At 54.5% G+C, this 20,553-nt stretch overlaps 1 protein-coding gene across 6 annotated transcripts in view; it reads right to left on the minus strand.

Moving 5' to 3' along the window:
- Positions 1-1,572: 1,572 nt before the first annotated feature.
- Positions 1,573-20,553, minus strand: part of Anks1a (ankyrin repeat and sterile alpha motif domain containing 1A) — a 161,904-nt gene continuing 142,923 nt past the window's right edge. For 2 of the 6 annotated variants that reach the window (XM_057752056.1, XM_057752054.1), the window contains 11 exons: positions 13,414-13,512; positions 12,358-12,510; positions 12,172-12,279; positions 11,595-11,759; positions 10,410-10,535; positions 10,111-10,182; positions 9,737-9,823; positions 7,159-7,296; positions 5,597-5,767; positions 5,264-5,362; positions 1,573-4,824 (listed from right to left, as the gene is read on the minus strand). In XM_057752056.1, the coding sequence (XP_057608039.1) occupies positions 4,705-4,824; positions 5,264-5,362; positions 5,597-5,767; positions 7,159-7,296; positions 9,737-9,823; positions 10,111-10,182; positions 10,410-10,535; positions 11,595-11,759; positions 12,172-12,279; positions 12,358-12,510; positions 13,414-13,512 (1,338 nt within the window). In that variant the 3' untranslated portion in view covers positions 1,573-4,704. The remainder of the gene's footprint in view (positions 4,825-5,263; positions 5,363-5,596; positions 5,768-7,158; positions 7,297-9,736; positions 9,824-10,110; positions 10,183-10,409; positions 10,536-11,594; positions 11,760-12,171; positions 12,280-12,357; positions 12,511-13,413; positions 13,513-20,553) is intronic. The other 4 variants (XM_057752060.1, XM_057752057.1, XM_057752055.1 and 1 more) reach the window with 3 other exon arrangements.

Genomic DNA, 20,553 nt, shown 5'->3' on the forward strand with positions numbered 1-20,553 from the left:
GGTTACAAGACCAGACGTGTGCCACGGCAGCGGTGCGGGCTGAAGACAAGTTCCATGCCATTCAGTGCTTTCCTTGTGGTGAGCACACCTTTAATCCCAACACTGAGAGGCAGAGGCAGGCCGATCTCTGAGTTCAAGGCCAGCCTGGTCTATAGAGCGAATCCCAGGACAGCCAGGACTATGCAGAGAAACCCTGTCTCAGAATCCCTCCCCCCACAAATTTTCTTCAGAAATGAGATTATGCTGTACTAGTATCTTGGTAAGGATTTCGTTGGGGTTATCCATTTTCAGGTTTGTTCCGCCATCGGCAGGTTTGGGTTTCTTGCCAAAATTGTGATTAAGGCATTTATTTATTTAGTAGTATTTTTCCTTTTTGAAACAGTCCACCAGAGAGTCTGCCCACTCTGCGCTCTGAGCCCAAGCCCTCTGTGCCTTTGCCTCCTGGAAACTGGGGCTGTAGACTTGTGCTGCCACAGGACTGACGCGTGCCTTGAATTGCTGCTGTTGGCCATGGCTGGGCTAGCAAAGGGATGCACAGCTTCCTCGCAGCCGTGCTAGACAGATCCAGATTCCGCCTTTGGCAGGGTGGCGGTGGCGCACGCCTTTAATTCCAGCACTCCTGGGAGGCAGAGGCAGGCGGATCTCTGTGAGTTCGAGGCCAGCCTGGTCTACAGGAGCTAGTTCCAGGACAGGAACCAAAAAGCTAAGGAGAAACCCTGTCTCGAAAAATCCAAAAAACAAAACAAAATAGATTCCTCCTTTGGCCTCAGCCAACACCTGAGGTGTCTGGCTCCTCACTGCTGGCTGGGAGCATTCCACCGTCCTCATGAGGAGCCTGCGGCATTTGGCTAAAGGAGAGCAGCGACCAGAACCAAACTGTCTGAGGCTGCCTCTTCCCTGGTGCTGATCTAGAACGGCTTTTGCTTGCCCCCCCCCCTTTGGTGTTTCCATTGTTAATCTGCCCCAGGTTTAAACTGTGCTGAAGGGAAGCAGATGCTCCTGGTCCCCTTATCGAGCCATCCTGGGTTTCATGTGGTACAAACATTAATTCTAGTTGTTTCTTTTTATGAATGGCTGCATTCTGCTATGCAGAGATGTTTGGTTTTATATAGAGCTGAGCACATGAAAACATATCAGGGTTTTAGCGCATGCTTGACAGGGCTTATCATGGTAAGACCCTGCGATGGAGGCTTTGGGCACTGAGCTGCGCATGTTCATCACAAATCTTGCAGCCCAGCTAGGCAACTGGGGGAGTTCTTTGAGCTTTAGACCTCATGCTCCATACAGACCCTCAGTGGACATCTGTGGGTGAGCCTGGCACAAGGTGTAAAACCCATCTGTGGCCACGCATCCCTTCTCGTTTGGTCATGTCCCTAAGGATCCCATTTCACACAGGGCTGACTGTTCCGGGTTTCCTTGGCATCTACCTGCTGAAGAACGCTGGAGAGAATTCCCAAACTGTTATCCAAGCCAAGCAGAGGACACGTGTCCTGGATCTGCAGTGGCATCTAGCCTGTATCCATGCGTAACATGAGGAAAGCAGCTTTCCAATTCAGACTCGGAAGCTATGGCTGGTTTCCACTCTCCTTTATTAGCTCAGTCTGTCCTAAGCTGTACAGCTACGAAAATAACAGACGGAGCCGGAAGCCCAGGAGACACGCACTCCGTAGCGAGGTCAGCCTATGCTGTTGCACGGTCGGTTACGTTTGGTACCACAAGGTGTTCATAATTCAAACAAAATTGGACAGATTAACAATTTTATGTACAGTAAAACAAAAGGGAAGTCATTCAAGTATCAAAATACGGAAACAAAGATTAAATAACATTTTTCTTACAATCCAGTCCCACTGTCCGCCATGAGCAACAACTCCCGTGACCTGCAGCGTAGCCGACTGTGAGACACTGACAATTGCAGCCGTGGGTTCTGAGTGCTCGAACCCGAGGCTTCTGGAGAACTCCCGAATAGGCAACCTCAGAGGCAGAGCCCCCGGAGCCTCCTGCTAAGGGTAGCAGGCTGGCCGGGAGGCAAGGAAGGGAGCCTGAGGCCACTCTGACCAGAATGGTTCCTTCACAGCCTCAGTCTTGCCACAGGGCATGCACGACTCGCACAAGTGCCAAAGGCAGACCCTTCCACTCGGCACCTGTCCTGAAAGGGAGAGACCCACCCCGAGGAGTAGAAGAGGAATTTCTTGACTATTCAGAAACCAATCTTGAAAGGAGCCCCAGAGCAGACAAGCCAGAGACTTTCTGGTAGAAACACCCTGAATAAATAAGACATAGCAGCGTCAAGGGGAAGTGCCTGCCTGGGATTTCTAGAACAAAATGCAGCTGGAGCTCATCGTAGTGTCTACAGTATCCCCAGGCTTCGTGCCCACCACCGAGCTCACCTCTGGGAGCAGGATTCCTGCAAGGGGGGAGCTGAGGGCAACTTTCTAGGGCTGAGAGTGTGAGGCAGGGAAAGGAAGTTCTGTCGCCGGTACCTAGCAGTGGAGGACCACTGGCTTCTTTCCCAGAGAGGACAGAGAGCCCACAGGCCTAGCAGAGCTCAACCCTGCTTCCCAAGGAGCAGCCACGAGGAGGAGGCGCCAAGCAGCGCTCCACGCACACACCCCAGCTGCAGTCCTAGATCTGCTCGAGCCTGGCCTACTGCCCCCGAGACCGCACCCACGGGCTCAGTGCTTCTCTCTCCTTTGCTCTCTACTCCAGAAACGCTGGGGAGTGGCTGGCCTGGCTTGTCCCCGTCCCCCAGTACTCTGCTCCGCATCGTTCTTTAGGCCCGGGAGGATGACTGCCACCCACGTCACTCTAAAGAGCAAAGCTAGCGGAAGAGTCCGAGGGACACCGCTTATCCTCAGACGTAGCCTTTTCCACAACTGGAACAGATGTGTCCAGTAAGAGGAAACAACAGTCAAAAAGAACCAGAGTGAGGCCAGCCAAGGTCCAAGCTGGCAAGCTGCAAGCTTAGCTGATAATCCCACTAGCGCTCCAGACAAAGCCACTTCTCCCTTCTGACATGGCTGCTGCAGCCTGCCAACACACGGCACAGCTGCCGTGGGCAGTGCCAACGTGGACAGGAGAGTACCAAGGAGTTCCCCACACCAGAAACTGCTCGCTCACCCCCACTGGAACCCCAGAAACTTCTGCTCTGGCCCAAGTGTCGTCGCCCCAGCCTCGCTCTAGACTAGGAGCTGAGAACAAAAGTCTGAAGTCTCAGCTCTGCCCCAAGCCACCCCCATGCTGGGACTCCATCCTGAAGGCAGAGGGCGGTACGGACGAGGTCTTTTCCCGTCATCTTGATCGACAGCTTTATCCAGAAGCTGGAACCAAGTGTTAAAAATTTATAAAAAAAAAAAAAAAAATTACGTTTTCCTATTAAAAACACATGTCCTGGACAGGCCACTCTTGGGCCACCAAGAGTTATGGTCCCCTTGGCTAGACGCCTGGTGTCTTCTCTGCCTCCATGGCTGGGTTTGATCTGCCAGACCAAGCGCTGAAAGGAGATCCTACGGGCGGGGCTGGGCCTGGGTCTTGAGAGCTGCCGACGAGGCTCGGTGTGGGGGCAGGAGCCTGTGCTTCCCACGGCTGTTTCTGCAGCACAGTGTGGCTCTTCAGTGGCTCAGCTTGGCAGAAGCAAACAACGGGGGAGGAAAGAGTTAACCAAAGTCTGCGCAAGGTGGAGGAAATGGAGAGGACACAGAGCAGAAGAGAAGGTCCCTGCCTCCCCCGAGCGGAGCGGAGCAGAGCGCCCTCCACAGCCTACAGCCCTCTGCTGCTCCTGGCCTATCTGTCCAGGAAGGCACAAAGACAGGCGGTGGAAGGGCCAGCCCTGGTCCCAGCTCAGCGCTGACTGACTCTTCCACTGTCCTACACTGTTGGCACCAAGGCCACAGGAACCAGTTCTTCTGCCTCCTGCCATCTAGACTGATCTTCCCACATCGGGACATGTGGGGCTGTCTCCAAAATCCAGCTCCATGATGCTAGCTGTGGGGATGGCTGGATGGCGGCTGTCTCAGGTCCCTACCACCACAGGGGTGTGAGAATGCCGTCAGACACCAGAGAAGCTGCTCAGTGTCCGCCCTCTGTGCAGGCAGCTCCACTCTGAGAAGGAAGAAGGTGCACTTGTGTGCAGGGCACGCCTCGGTGAGCTGGACTCCAGAGCCAGGCCCACAGCACAGAAAGGGGCCAAGCACACACGGGTCCCTCAAGAACCCACTGTTTGGACGTGCTCGAGGGTGTGGCCAGTACCAACCTTGGCCCTTACAGAAAGTCTGTCCCACATCACGGGGCCTGACCAGGTGAGAAAGCAGCTGTGTGCAGGGCGCCCTGGCACTGGTGGTCACAGTGGTGGGTGGGTCAGGAAAGGTGAAAACTGGTAGCTTTTGGCATCCAGCTGTGACCCAGGATAGGACAGGAGAGGAGAGCAACCTTGGGGAGGCTACTGGGGTCCCCGTGGAAGCTACCCCCACTCCTCACCTCCCAGGGCCTAGTGCAAAGGCTTTGGGGCCCTCGGACGGAAGCTGCCCTAGCTGTCCTCGGCCCACAGGGAGGTTCACAGTGTGGGTGGTGGAAAGCAGGAGCTGTGAGGGAGGAGGTGTCTAGAGCTGCTGCCAGGAGGGCAGGTCCCATGCAGCTGGAAGGAGAGCTGAGACAGCAGAGCCATTGGGTGGCAAAGGCACAGTGGGGTAGTGGAGACAGGGTGGCTGTTTAGAAGATAGTGGTCTCATACTTGGTGCTGAGGCTCCGCTTAGAGTCTGGCTTTGGATCCACAATCCAGGAAACACTAGCGTGGGTTGGGGCTTCCTGGTCCGAGTCAGGCGGTTCCAGCTGCCAAACAAGGAGACAGAGTTAGGACTGAATGTGGCCTCTGCACAGGGCCCGCACACCTGCCCACCCTGAAGGTGAAGGACGGGCACCTCCAGGAGCCTGGAACAGTTCCTCAGGGACTATGCAGAGGAACCCTGCCCCACTAGAGTTCACGCTCTAAGCTGCAGTCTGGTCACGGTGGGCAGGAAGGGGATGAATGCTCAGCAGCCCCCAGCCCCTGGGTCCCTCTAGTGGGCAGAAGAGCTCAGCCTGGGGCAGACCACTGCACACATTCTCGACCTTTGCAGAGGACACACGACAAAGACAAAGGGCAGAGCACACAGCGAGGGCATCTCCAGAAAGGAAGAGTCACACAGGCAGAGCACGAAGCCACCGGGATATGAGAGCTCACGGACACTTCAGAGAGCCTGACACACAAGACAGCGGGAGGCAGAAAGACCTTGGCTCCGGGACTAAGAGACGGCAGCGGTAGGTAGGAAGGACGGTGGGTGGTGCAGGTGTGACAGTGACAACAGCGAGTATCGGGGGGCATCGGCACCTGGGGTGCAGAGCAAAGCAGACAGACGGGGGGGGGTCACTGGTGCTGTAGCCACGCACGGCAGCCCCAGGATGGCTGCCCTCCCCTGCCCGAGGCACCCAGGGACGCAGGGAAGGGGAGCTAAAGGAAGAGGGCTGCTTTCCTGGGGCAACTGCCAAGGAGTGAGAAGACATTTGATGTGCCCAGCTCCACCCAAGCCCTGGGGTGCCTTGTGGATGGGGGGTGGGCACGTACTGCAGACTTCCTCACGCCGACCCGAGGCTTAGGCACCGGTTTGGAAGATTTTGTTTCAATCATTGCAGCTGCAGAGGCCCCCATCGTCCTGGATTTCTGGGCCTGAAGGGCCAGCTGATAGGCCACCTCAAATGCCTGCCCCAGGGTCAGGATGATCTCGTAGGTGAGGTTCTGGGAAGAAGCAGAGAGCCTGCTGAGCAGTGCAGATTCCTGCAGCCCCCCTATTCCTACCGGGAGTAGGGAACTTGTTTGAAAGTAAAAATTGAAGCCCAGCAGTGGTGGCACACACCTTTAATAACAGCACTCAGAGCCAGGGACTTTAATCCCAGGAGGCAGAAGCAGGCAGCTCTCTGAGTTCAAGGCTAGCCTGGTCTATAGAGCGAGTTTCAGGACAGCCATGGGTTACACAGAGAAACCCTGTCTCAACCAAAAACAACTAAACAAAAAAACCCAACAGACTTATTTCAAAGTGAGGAATTTCAGCACATTTAGTTCCCAGCATGATTCTTTCAAACTCTAAACTTCGGGCGGTGGTGGCGCACGCCTTTAATCCCAGCACTCGGGAGGCAGAGGCAGGCGGATCTCTGTGAGTTCGAGACCAGCCTGGTCTACAAGAGCTAGTTCCAGGACAGGCTCCAAAACCACAGAGAAACCCTGTCTCGAAAAACCAAAAAAAAAAATTCAAACTCTAAACTTCAAAACCAGCTAAGCTGGGGCTGGAGAGACAGCTCAGCGGTTAAGAGCACTGGCTGCTCTTCCAGAGGACCTGGGTTCAGTTCCCAACACCCACATGGTGCCCTCTTCTAGCCTAAAGGAATACATGCAGATAGAGCCGTCGTACATAAAATAAAGACCATTAAATAAAACCAAAGCCCAGCTAGGCTGCTCCTATCACAAGAAGAGACACCTGCGGCCCATCCCTGGTGTCCTGGGGACTGTGCTTTCTCCTGAGTCTTCTCTGGCTGGCTTCCCAAGGTGGAGGGAGCACCAGTGATTGGTAGTGTGCCCCGTGGTCCACCGGCCTGCGGTTATGCAGCACAGCGAGTTAGGAATAGGTGTGCCTCAGCTTACACCACGTAATCTTCAGTACAGCCCAGAGGGAGTAGAGGTAACGTTTTTAGATCATGCAGCTACAAGGGGCAAAACTGGGCATCTGACATCACAGCCCGGGACTGCAAAGACTTCCTGTAGCGTCTGTGTGGAGGAAGCCCCAGAGCACTGGACACGGGAGACTTCCTGCTGGGTGAGCAGGAGCAAGGGGAGCCAAGGCCAGGGTGTACCACTACCAGCAGCTTGGGGCCCTGTCCCACCTAGGAAACACGTAGCTAAAAAACCAAGGTGCCACCAATAGGCAGGCTTAGGGTGCTTCCCTCTGGGCTGCCACTCCTGCTGTGAAAAGCGCTGCACTGGGCACCCCTGGGCTTCATCTGTAGGCCAGGCCCCTGCCTGCTAGGGCTAGGCCAGCACAGATCCCCATCCAGTCACAGAATGTGGCCTCTCTGTGGCCTTGCTCATCTCTGCCTTCTCAAGGCAGTGCCTGCTGTCGTCACGGGGACACTCACCACATCCACTGTGCTGAAGACGTGGCAGTAGTGGTGGCTCGTCTGCAGGTCCTTGGTGATGTAGGCAAAGGTACACAGGTCCTCCGGGTCCTGCGCAGCGCAAGAGATGTTCCGGATCTCATGCTCAGCAATGACATTCTGCCAGGAAAAACGTGTTCTGGAACTCACGGACCCCTCGGGGCATGCCTCTAGGATTACCACCCTAGCCTTTCACCAGCCTGGAACTCCAGACAAACCCCTCTCTTTCCTCACCCCTGGCCATGGCCAACAGGCATCAAAGTGTTCCTAGGCAAATGCATGCTCCACCTGTTCCCACAGGAGGGCAGCAGAGCACCGAGGGAGCCTCTAAGGCCAGGGACCAGCAAACAAGAGTTCCAGGAACCTGACAGCAAGGTGGCTCTGCCCACCGCTGCCCTTTGAACAGGAAGTGCTTCAAAGACTCGCATACTGGACACTTTTCTCCAGCTTTTGGCAATGTTCTAGAAGATGCTGGAGACTTTAAGAGGCGGGGCACAGGAAGTAGGTTACTGAGAACATGCTTTGGAAGGTTATACCTGCCCAGGCCCTCCTCACTGTCTCCTGTCCACCACAACAGAGCAAGCTGTGCTTCCTCTTCCGAAACCGTAAGCCAGACAAGCCTTTGTGCTCTGAATTGGTTGGGCCACCTGGTCACGGCATGAACAGGTAATGTGGAAGTGGAGCTACGGCAGTGTCTAACCTGACAACATGGTTCTTGCACCTCTGCAAAGGTGGACAGAGAAGGCTGCGTTCTGTCCCTGCCCCTGGACGGAGGCTGAGGTGGAGCAGATTGCATTAGAAGGGGCTATGGCTGTGGCTGTCTGAGCCAGGCTTACAGAGAGAACTGGAAACAACCCAGGCAGAAAGCTGTAATGAAGCTGGCCCAGGACAACGTGGTTTCTGAAGACAGCAGTAGCATTAAAGAGGAGCCAAAGGCTATGAATTAGAATAACAGGAAAGTGACTTTGAGGGCAGTCTGGGCATTGGGCTACCCTACCCATGACAAACACAAGAGGATGGAGGCGTGAACTCACTGGAACCTTTTCCTTGAGAAGAGCGGCCGCTAGAGTGCAGGGTCACCTAGGAGGTTAGGAGGTGTTTTCCTGGAGCCATCTGATCGTGTTCTACCACTGTGGAACACTATGTGTCGTTGTGACTGGCCAACAGCTGAACAGGATAAAGTTAGGCAAGAGGCCAGACGAGGAGAGGAAGAGGGGCAGACACGGAAGCAAGACGGGCATGTTGTCCTGAGAAACGGCACCAAGCCACATGCAGAACACAGATAAGAGCTGTGAGTTAATTTAAATGTAAGACTCAGGTAGTAGCGCGCCTGAGCTGAGCTACTGGCCAAGCATGTATAATTCATACTAAGCCCCTGTGTGTTTATTTGGGAGCTGCTGGCAGGACAGACTTCGTCTACAAGCTACAGCCATGGCCTAAGGGCCCAGCTACTTTAGTGGACGGCAGACCCTGGCATCACCTATGAGATGCTAGTTTTGCTGTCATGAAGAGAAAGGTTACAGGGTCATGGAGGCCTGTACTCCAACTTCAAAGGAAGACCATGGGGCCAGGTGGGGCCAGGGGAATTCAAGAAGCTGTGATGGTGACAGCAATGGAGACTGAAGGCACCAGGAATCTGGATATTTCCCAAGAAAAGCTGGGAACAGTGACCAAAGGCAAGAGCTGAAACAGCAGGGCTTCCAGCCCCCCGGCCCTCACAGTACCACACCACATGCCCAGATGCCAGCCATGGAGCTATGGGTACCACTGACCTTGCTGGGCCCTGGTTTGCTCTGGTCTGATCTTTCTCTGCTATTCCTTAAAGTGAAGTTTTTATTCTGTGTCATTCGGTAAGTCGGGAGCATGAGCTTTGTCTCCCAACTTTTACTTCAGGAAGTAAATATGCCTGTGTGTACCTGTGAGCCACATGGGCCTGGTGCCCGCTGAGGCCAGGGAAATTCCATCTTCCTGGAAGTGGAATTACAAACAGTTATGAGCCACCATGTGGATGCTAAAAATTGAACCTGGGTCCTCCGGGAGAGCAGTCAGCAGCGCTCTTACCCACTTAGCATCTCTCCAGCCCTGGTTTCTGAGTTTTATTGGTGCTCATAGTTAATAGTCTGAGCTGGGCATGGCAGCACTTGGGAAGCAGAGGCAGATTTGAACCTCTGTGCGTTCAAATCCAGCATGGTCTGCAGACTTGAGGTCCAGGACGGCCAGGACTACATAGAATGCTAGGTGGTCAGGAGCCACTGGGACCAGCGGCAGAAGATATAGTGTGGAAATGAGGTGTCCCTGGAAGGATCATGTACTGAAGGCCGGCCTTGGCTGGTAGTGCTGTTATAGGAGGTTCCAGAGGCTTGTCCCTGTCCCCTTTCCTGTTTGCCCCCTTGAGCTCCATGAAGTGAACAGCCTCTACCACATGTGCCCCAACCCCGTGTATACTGCCACAAACACCAAGGCAGGTGACCACAGACCAGCCCTTCTGAAACTCAAGTGGTTTTCTCTCAGGCATCTGGTCACAGGGGACACCTGCCAGCAGGCCTCACGAGAACCATACCTTGTTGGAAGCGTCGATGAACTTGACCCCTTTGTATGTGATGGACAGGATGATGGTCGGGACTTTCTTCATGTGCTCTGTAGATTTCTGTAGGAAATACGGGGCAGGCTGAGAGTGTTATCCATCCCTCTGTGGTGCAGTAGGCCCAGGAGGTGGTAACTGGCATTCCCACTTGCCGTTCTAGTCAGCCACCTCCCCACGCTTTCCCCTTTTATTTTCATGTTGTGCATACGCCAGCAAGAAGAGGGCATCGGCTTCTCATGGAACTGGAGTTACAGGTTTGAGCTGCCATGTGGGTGCTGGGAATTGAACCAGGGTCCTCGGTAAAGGGCACCAGTGCTCTTAACTGCTGAGCTGTCTCTCCAGTCCCTTACCCGCATTTTGGCACAGGCATCTTGTGTGGATTCTGTCCCTCGCAGATCTTTGATCAGCATGGAACCCAGATACTGTGGGAAGGGGCAGAAGGTGGGTTCAGGAACACGTGTGCTGTCGTGTAGGATGACCTAGCCAATGTGGGCCATCCTGCTGTTAGAGGGTCACCTTTCCCAACACAGTCCTCTCTCCTGTCCCCTTAGCACAGCAGAGGCTGGCCTATAGTCCTGGGTTCAGCCTTGTGAACAGCCGCCCCACAGGGAAGGGAGGGTGGCCATCTGGGAGAGTGCGAGCGACTCACATTAGCCTCATAACCACAGGATTCAAAGATGAGTTTTTCTGGCTGGTGCTGCCAGCTCTGCACTGGAGCATAGGGGGCAGCCAGGCTGGGCGGACGGAGAGTCAGCTTGGTCTCACTGGGCTCCTCCTGTAAAAACACACACAGTTGGACACTGCTCACCTGTTCGAGGGGAGCTCACAAATTCACCTCTGGCATACCCAGGAGTGGGGAAACTGGTGACTCTTGCCTTTGCTGGGAGTCAGGTGCAGAGGGCAAACAGGCACCTGAGCACCACTGGGGCCAAGGGAGGTGCTCTCAGGGCAAGCGCAGCAAGCACACACATAGCAGGATGTGTAGAAACAAGCTGTAGGCATGTATCGCATAAAAACAAAGGCTGAAGCCATGGAGCTGAGTCCTGGGCAAAGGATGCAATTTAAATGGGCCCTCTGCTAACAACTGGGGTAGTTCAGACAAGAGTCTATGCAGGGAATGGAGATACAAGTTCAGAAAAGAGCTCAGACTTCTACCCTTATGTGAAGGCTCCACAGAGAACCGAACAGCTGGGCAGTGTTCATGTCTGTAAAACAGCTGCAGGAAGGAGAGGGAGTGAGGAGAGAACAGGGAGACGCCCAGTGACGTGGAGTGTGTGCAGGGTGTCAGAGCTCTCCCAGAGGGGCAGGGACACCTGCCAAGCTGGGGTCCAGAAGGCTACTTGCAGCAAGGGGCAGAGCCAGAGCTTGGCAAGGCAGGAGGGCAGACAGGCAAGTCCTGGAAGAATGTGTGAGGGTGAAGGCTCCAAAGGCTGGGCCCAGAATGCGAGACTGCACCAGCCTTGCCCTGGTGAAGCATAGGGAAGCACGAAATATCTAGCTGTGCCCGCGAGTCTAACAACAGTGGCGACGGAGCACATGGGGAACTGGGTTGTGGTTCTGCAGGGTTGGTGGGACAGGAGGACAAGGAGCTTTCAGCTACAGAGAAGGAAGCTCTGGGGACCAGGATGAGTGAGAGGATGGGATGGCTGTGGGGATGAGCAAGGGCCTGCAGGGCTAGATGGGAGGACCATGCCACAGGAGAGCCCCAGACCTGAAGATGGGAGGGGTGGAGGTGGCTCTTCTCAAAGCTCCTGCAGGCCCTTGGGTAGGGTGAAGTAGGCGGCAGTGTTGCCTCCTGCTGCTGATCCCTGCAAGTTCTGACCCTTCCGCTCACCTGGACTCTGAAGCGCTCTACTCGAGAGGCTGCCCCAGGGTCGTATGGGCTGTCGTGGCGCCTCCTGCTGGTGTCTGCTGAGGGCAGCAGCAGTTCTGCTGACCGCCCTGTGCAGGAGTCATTCTGGCTCAGCGGGGATGACGTCTGGGAGATTAAGTCCTGGCACTGTTGGGCAAGAAACTGGTGAAATTCCCAGCTGAAGGTGTCGGCTGTTCTGAGGCTACCTAGGGTGAGCCCAGAGCTGAGGGGTGGAGAGCAAGGAGGCGCGCAAGTGGCCAAGAGCTGTGGACAGAGGCGACTAGGCCTTGCCTGGGCCGTGTGCTCACATTTATCGGCCCTAGGTGCGGCCCCACGGGAACTGCTTATGCACGCTCCTTCCTACAGTTAAAGTGGTTCTTGGTTAGTGGCCATCTCGGCACCTTGGGATACAGACAAGAGGAGCCACCCTTGCAAAGGACAGAAGCCACTCTCATGTGTGTGAGTCCAGCAGGAGAGGGCAGGGACTGCTGTCTGCTATCCTGAGTCATGTAGCCAGGACGAAAACACAGTCATAGATTGTCTCCCTCCTTGAACTCACTCTTAGCTGGGAAAATCTCGGGGGCTTCTGGGGTGGCTCTTCATAGGGCCTTTCCGCAAGCGAGGCGATGATGCGTTTACGGTGGCCCAGCAGGTGAACCTTCAGGACCTGGTGGCAGAGCAGAGGGGTGGTGAGTGGAGCTGGGCTCCTCAGCCCTCCTGCCCTAGCCTCCCACGACGCACTCACATTGACAAGCTCCAGCTCCCAGAGGTTCTTCACAGTGTCGATGGAGCTGTAGCCGCTGGACAGGAAGGAATGGATGTAGTCCTGCAGCCCCAGTGAGTCCAACCAGGAGGGCACTGAGGGGGGGCTGACCCCATCATAGCCAAGAGCCTTCACCTGTGGTGTGAGGAGGCAGAACGGCATCTCTGAGTCACACAGCAAGAACCTGGAGACCAAGGGCTACCCGGAGACCCTCCCACTCTGAGAGGTAGCAGCTGCTGGATATAAGGAGGAGGGGCCAGTAGGTGAAGCAAGATGGAGGGAAGGGGTGACAGACTGCTTCTCCATGTGTTCTGGGAGGTCACAGGCTTGGAAGGGCAAGGATATAGTGTGTGCCAATGAAGCAGTTACTTCCTGAACTCTGGGTTAGTAAAAGGACCAATGGGACACTGGCCACGGCACTAACAGTCAAGGGTGGGCACTGGCCACGGCACTAAGAGTCAAGGGGTGGAGGCTGTAGCCTCAAAGAAGCCAGTGCTGCTGCTGCCTCTCATGCCTGCTCCTCTCAGGCTTCTCTGGGGTCAAGATAGGCTAGCCTGGGCTCTAATGAGTCAAAAGAGACTCCAAAGGGGGCACCAGTGACAGGCAGGCCAAGACTATGGGCCTCGGTTCTGTGCCAAGAGGACCCTAGATCCTCTTGCCCAATCAGACAAGACACTTATTACCTCTGAAGCCCTGCAGGCTTTACAAGGAAGGAACGAAGACCCTGTGCCCTGCTGGGCTCTTATGGGGGCAGACATGGGACGGACAAGACCTGCATGCCTCAGAGTCAGGCTCCTTTCCGCTCAACCTAGGTCAGAGGCTCTCAACCTTTCTGATGTTGCGATCCTTTAATACAGTTGTTCATGTGTTAACCCCAACCATAAAGTTACTTTGTTGCTACTTCATAGCTGTAATTTCGCTACTGTTGTGATACACAGGCTGTCTGACAATGTGACCCCTGTGAAGGGGTCAGGACCCACATGTTGAGAACCACTGGTCTAGGCATTCAAGAAGACAGCCCTGGCCTGGAAGCGTCACCTTAGGCAGGGAGCGTGCAGCCTGTAGCAGCTTCCGCCGGTGCTGTGGGTCGCTGATGCCAATCTCCCTCAGGTCTTGCTCTTCCATCACATTGGAGCCCTGAGACAGAGAAAAGTTAGGTCCTTCCTACACTGGAGCCTGGCGTCCTGTAAGTCAGCCTGCCATGACCCCATGCCAGATTTTTCTGTCGCAGCTACTAAGTGAAGGCAAGAAGATCACCAGACAGCGGTCAGTATAAGCTGAAGGCAAACCTGCTCAGACTGTCCATTCCCAGAGCGCATGGAGCTACACTCACAACCCCTTTGCATCACCTTGGAGGGAAAGCTCTGCGTTCCCCACAGACATAGCTCTGTCGGCCAAAGCTGAGTGGACAAAGGCAGGCTGACAGCGCTCAGGGAGCCAGCCTCACGAGGGAGCCGGAGTCAGAACTACTCAAGCAGCGCCCCCTGCTGAAGGAGCGGGTCCAAGCTAAGCTGCACTTAGCATTCCCACTGACCTCCACTACAGAACAGATGGGTCGGCTGGGGAAGCTGCAGAGAGAGCATGGTGTCGCATTGAGTCTGACAGGGAAGTAGGGACCACAGGCCTGCTTCCTAGGTGCTGCTTTTACATAGGCTACCCGACCTCACCACCACAAATGATGAGAAAATGGAGACACCTGACAATCAATTTTCCAGAATTTCTATATCTGGGGGCAGAGCTTAGATCTAAACCCAAGCAGTGAGACCCCACACCTGTATCCCATGAGACTGTCCCATTGTAACAGACACAAGGGTTTTTTTTCTTTGGGGGGGGGGGGTGTTGAGACAGGGTTTCTGTGTAGCTTTGGAGCCTGTCCTGGAACTCTGTAGACCAGGTTGGCCTCCAACTCAGAGATCTGCCTGTCTCTGCTTCCTGAGTGCTGGGATTAAAGCCCGTGCGCCGCCACCACCTGGCTTGTATTGTTTTTTGAGACAGGTTTCTCTCACTGTGTAGTTCTGGCCTGCAACTAAGAGACACCCCTGCCTCTGCTCCTGAGTGCTGGGATTAAAGGCGTGTGCCACCATGTCCAGTTGTGAGAGTATAAAATTTATGTAGTCACAGCTCACTGTGCCCTCAGATATTTGATCTTCCATCTCCCTGTGAAGGGGTTACAGGGGCACAGCCCCATGCCAGGATTTCATGGTGCTGGAGACTGACGTCAGAGCCTTGTGTGTGACAGGCAAGCACTCTGCTCACTGACCCACCCCCCCAGCTCTTCCTGCCTGCTCTGCAACAGCGACCTTCTTGGGTCAACTGTTTCTGGAGGCCAGCACTGTGAGATGACACACCTGCCAGCCCTTGCCACCCCAACACCAGGGTGCACGGGTCTTGTCACCTTTCCTTCTTTTTCCAAGACAGGGTTTCTCTATGTAACAGTCCTGGCTGTCCTGGAACTTACTATGTAGACCAGGCTGACCTTGAACTAAGACATCCGAGACGTCCACCTGCCTCTGCGTCCTGAGTGCTGGGATTAAAGGTGTGTTGCACCACCACCCCACGGACACCTCTCCTTAGTTCTTCCGATCACCCAGGCCAGGCCACTTATGCAGGCTGCCTTTCTCTGAAGCCAATGGAGTCCCTGGGTGAGGGCATGCCCACTCCCAGTGCTGGAAGAAGAACGCCCAGTTCCAGGTCATTCAGAAATGGCACCACCAGAATCCCAAGTCACCAAGCTCTGCTAGGCCAGAGCTGCAGACGGCGCCTATTGCTTACAGAGTGTGTACATTTAAGGTCCTGGCAGATGTGTCGCATCAGCGCTGGGTTACCCATTCTCAGGGAAATGAGCGCGAGGTGTCCCAGCGAGGCTGATGTCTTCTCACTCTGTTCAGGCATCCATCAAGGTCCCTGCTTCATGGTCTTCCTGCTCTGCACACAGCCTTCTGGGTTACAGGCACTCTCTGTCCCTGCTTGGCTTGTGTGTGCTTTCCAGGGAGGAGACAGACCTTCTCTCCGAGAAGGCTAGTTCAGCTACCTCTCCTTGCCCATAGGACACACCTCCTTTCTGCCACACAGAGTCTGGGGCCAGCTTCTAGGTCACCCGACTGTTTCTGCAGCTGCTCTGCTTCTCCCAGCGTCCCTACGGGCTTCCTGTAAAGCCCTTCTTTTCCACACCTGAAAGGGCTCAGCTCCCGTGGCACGTGTTGAATGTCGGGTGTGGGAATACCTTCTAGGGTTACTTTTTTTTTTTTTTTTTTTTTGGTTTTTCGAGACAGGGTTTCTCTGTAGCTTTGGTGCTCGTCCTGGAACTAGCTCTTGTAGACCAGGCTGGCCTCGAACTCCCAGAGATCCGCCTGCCTCTGCCTCCCGAGTGCTGGGATTAAAGGCGTGCGCCACCACCGCCCGGCCTAGGGTTACTCTTTAAGCACCGGCATTTTCTTGTGTCTAGTGATGTCCTTGAGCCAGTTGTCTTCCCTTCCTGGCAGAGGCGTCTGTTTCTTTAGAGCTTTACCCAGAACTGGAATTCTGTCCTGTGGGTCTAGAATGGCTACTTCTGGGCCTCTTGTGAATTCTATCTAGAAGGGCAGGTATCCACTCCCACTGTGCACTTGGACATGTTAGGCAGCTTGGGCAGTGCATGCAGACCATGGCCTGGTGGCCCCACCTCCGCCTCAGCACCTGTGTGTGGGACAAAGATCCTACAGAGGACACGACCAGCTTGAGAGCTCTGTACTAGACTTTGCTGCTTCAGGGCTGCACAATGCACCCCCTGCAGCTGCTTAGGACTACATCTAAAGTCTGCTGATAAGTAAGGCCACACACCCAGACTGTCCCTCTACTGACACCTAAGCAAGAACGTGAGGTAAACCAACACGAACTTCCAGAAGCGTGGCCGACAGCCACTTCCATCATGCTCCCGCCAGCTCTATGTGAATCAAACCCTAGTCCAGGGTCAGGAGCTGTAAGCTCTGAGGAAGGCGAGGGGAACAAATGAAGGGTACAATGGGAAATGTGGCTCCCAGAGCAGTTCCTGCTGTATCCCTTCCTCTCCCTGGGATCTTGGCAGCGTCAGATGCCATAGGAAGGGGATGGTGTTTGCACGGATCGGGGGATCCTGCTGCCCCGACAGGCCCTCTTCTGACTCAGCTTGCACCTTCTTCCCTACGGTTCATCTCTCTAAAGTACTTACAGAGCTCAGCACAGCGCAATGCCTAGTTGTTACTGCATTGTTCTGTGTCTACGTTGTTACATCACTCTTGACCAACGGCTGAGCCCACTGTTAGAGAGGGTTGACTGCATATTCTGTCTGCTGGACACTCACTTTCTTCTCTTATTGCCTAAACAATACAGGGTAACAAATGGCGGTCCAGTAAATCTTGGGGAGAGAGAGCGCAGAAGGCCCTGCAACAGTGGGCAAGGGCTGGACGGATAGAGAGCAGGGCACAGGAACCAGGTCTTAGACCAAGAATGAGGATGTCACCTAAAGCAGCGCCAGTCACGATCTGTCCATGCTCCCGACATCAGCTGACCCTAGTGAGGAGTCACGTAACCATGCATGCCTTCACAGTGGGGTAAAAGACACATTTCAGAGACCAAGGCAGCCAGGCCACTTGCCCAGGTGAACTAGTTCTTGACTGTGAGCCTGTTCCTGCTGGCCAGGCTGAGGCCAGGGGAGGGGCAGATGGCAAGGGATTGCAGGGGTAAGTACATTGGGGACCTCAATTAGAAAGACCTTATTCTCCCAGGTTTAGGGCTCCAGGGAAGCCTAGCTGAGGGGAGGGAGCTCCCTAGCTGTACATAGCAGGCAGAAAAGGCTGGCTTCTGCCACTTCCTTGAATCCAAAGGAGGGACATGGTAAGAGGCACAGTCCTGGGCTCTGCCAGATGCCACATAGGCAGCACCCCAGCAATCAGGTCCCGGACTAGAGGGTAACTTCCCTGATCTCCTTCCCTTCTGTGGATATAAGGAGCAGCATCTGTGAAGGAACATTCCAGATAGGAGATGGGCAGGAGGGAAGCAATGACAGCTGCATTGCTTTCCGGTCTTTGGGCCAGGATCAGCTGCAGAATGCAAAGGAGACTCCAGAGCAGGTTACTCCATGGGAGAGGCGGAGAGGCTAGGATGCACTCAGCCCATCCACGGGCTGTGCTGTGGATGGTTGTTACTAGGACTGAGGCTCTCGCTCACTAGAGAGAGCTACCAGAAAGAGCAGAGCAGGGAGCCCCTCCTCTACCATCTGTCTCTGGTTTGTGTGCACTGAGTCCTGCCTTCTCCACATCAGGACAATGTTTTCCTCAGTAGGAAACTTATGCAGGTTTACTCCAGAACACTTGGAAAGTGAAGGAAGCGCAAAGCAATTGTGAAGGCCATTTGTCTATCTGTCCCCTAGGGGAGGGGACACCATCATTTTTCTTTTCCTTTGTTTTTTGCCTCAAGATGGTATACTTTTCTCAGTGAGTTAACTTTTGTTGCCCTCCGTTCTGTTTTTGAGACAGGATCTCACTGTGTTTCTGGGGTTGGCCTGAACTCTATGTAGACCAGACTGAGCTGGAACTCACAGTAATGCACCTGTTTCTGCCTTCAGAGTGATGGGATTAAAAGTGTGTGCCACCACTGCCTGGCCTTAGACACCTTTGAACAGTGCACGCCATCTTGCTGTCTCCTTGCGGAAAGAACTGTGAAGGTGCTGGGGTTTATCCAGGCAGGTTCTTGTTGTCTCTGTCCTTTTGATCTGGGAGAGGCAGAGGTGCTGGTTTTCTCCCCACTTCTGCAGCGTAGGTTTGCTGGGCCAGAGTCAGCCGAGAGTTGGTTGGTTTCAGTCTCGTGTGCCTGCAGGCACTGGTAGGCAAAAACAGCTCAATCCGTGCAGATGCCATTGCTGCCCGCTCTGCTCCAGAGGAGGGCATGCACCACCCTATGGCCCCTCAGCCTCCACGCAGTAACAGCTGCTCGCCAGCTAGGGTAATAATGGCACGCTCCCTTTGGAGCTTATGCGAATGCATGGGACCATGAAGGACACTGGTAAACAACATCTCACAGGATGAACAGGGAGGAGGAGGAGGAGCACCCTGTCCAGAGTTGCTGGAAAGGATCTAGAGAATACATTGTCTTCACTTAAGCTCTCTAGAGAATACATTGTCTTCACTTAAGCTCTTTGAACCAAGCAGAGCTGTGAGTTTTCTCCTGAGCTCTCCTGGCTACTTCACTGTGACCACAACCTGGCCTTCCCATGCAGGTGTCATGAGCATGTGCCACCGCAGGTCAGGCTGCAGAGTGCAGAGAAGACAGATTCTTCTCAATTCCCTTATCAGCCTTTTGGAGGGTGAGTTGGTAGAACTTGGATCAAGGGACCATCAATACCTGGGGCACCTGAGTTTAGCTCTCACATGGCCCAGAAAGGACATAGGCTTTTCTGAGAATGCGCCTGTCTACGCCTCATCTCCACCAACTTCCTGCTTTGGGCTCCATGTCAACAGGACAGAGAAAATTGTGGCCCAGCAGTTGGCTCACAAAGTGCTGTGCAGAGACTCGGGGAGTGGGGAGGACGAGAAGCTGGATGCTGTGCAGCATCTGGGCAGCTCTGCTTCAGTTGGCTGCAGTTCTCAGACTAGCAACAAAGGTAAGGGGGGAGGCACAGAAAGAGGAAGTGGCCATAGGGAGCACAGGGGCCAGGGCAGGAGACCCATGGGTCAAGTCAAGCAGCGTGGCTTGAAGGAAACAGCCTGCGGAACAGGACAGCACCGTAGAGCCTGCGGATTTGGGTGACAGAGAAGGGGCTCCTGGTCAAGCGGTGCTGAGAGTCAAGACCAATAACCTCACAACAGACAGGAACCCCGTGGGAGCCTATCAGCCCTGCAGCAGATCCCGTGGAGAAAGAAAGCAGTGGGGGCAGCTGGAAGCCTCACAGGTGCAGCATAAGAAGCAACTTCCTTCCCATCCTGTCTGCTTCTAACCAACTTGGAGCCACATTCCCACCCTAACACTCCACACTGAATATCCTGACACTTTCAACCATCTTCTGGAGGCCGAGGTGGACCTGGACTCAGGCCTTCTGCCTGGTGGGAGCCACAAGACAAAGGCCCTTCAACACAGCGTTCAGAGACATCAAGGCACCTCACATGGCTTTCAGGACCCCAGGGTCAGGTGCAGCTCACCCTCCGGCCTCATCAGGCCCTGCTCTCAAGCCAGCTTCCTGTCTCACCGCCAGCAGTCTCTGGCCCATCACCTGTTTTCCCCCTTTAGACTTGGTAAGCACAGGTCCAAGTTTGGAACTAGTCTCTGCTGTAACCTTCTCAACGCTCTGGTCCTCCACTGTCCCACCTGTGGTCCTGGGTGATGCTGCTCTGGGTCCTGTGTGCAGCAGAACGTGGCTGTTCTACAGCATCTAGAGCCTTCACTCAGGTCTTAGCACGAGACTGCTCCACCATGCTACTGCTTTCTGAACTTGATGTCTGCAGCAGGATCTGCTGTTCCAACTTCACCCCCATTCACAGCAGAAGACAGAGAAAGCCCATTATTCCCCCCAAAGGATGAATCGCCCAGAGATCAGCACAGGTGTATCTTGGCAGTCCTTACACCCCCCATGCACAGTGGGTCATGCATCCCTCTGTGCGCTCCCAACAGCCCCACATGGTCTCCCTCTATCAGATATTCTTTGATCCTGCGTCTTTTCACATCCATCACAACCCTCTGGCTTCGGAGCCACCATCACTTAGGCCATCATCACTTCCACGAGGCTGTCATTGTGGCTCAGCAAGCGTGAAGGCACAGGTGTACCAGCATCAATGCCGTCCTTCTGAACGGACTGACTGTTTGCTCCTTACTCCTGGGAAAGCCCATTTCCTGTGGACATGGTCTGTGGTGAAGATGAAAGGGCCATGGGGCAGTGTGGTGGCTGCTGGCTGGCAGGGCAGCCACACTCCCTTGCCTGGTTTCCTGGCCCTAGCGTTGAGCCCCGCATTAGTCTCCATCAGCACAAGAGCTCACAGTAGCTCTCATGGCCTTGGCTTGACCCTTTCTGCCTACAGGCAAGATGGTGTGGAAGAGGTTCAAGCCATAAAGCACTAGCCCAAATTCATCATAATCACCATGGGAACAGTCAGGACTAAGAGCATGAGCCCAGACAACATAGAACCTGTAAAGCCACCATGAAGCTTTCAGTTGTCTAGAGGACATAAGTCT

This window comes from Chionomys nivalis, chromosome 19 (assembly GCF_950005125.1).
Source record: "Chionomys nivalis chromosome 19, mChiNiv1.1, whole genome shotgun sequence".
Lineage (NCBI taxonomy): Eukaryota > Metazoa > Chordata > Mammalia > Rodentia > Cricetidae > Chionomys > Chionomys nivalis.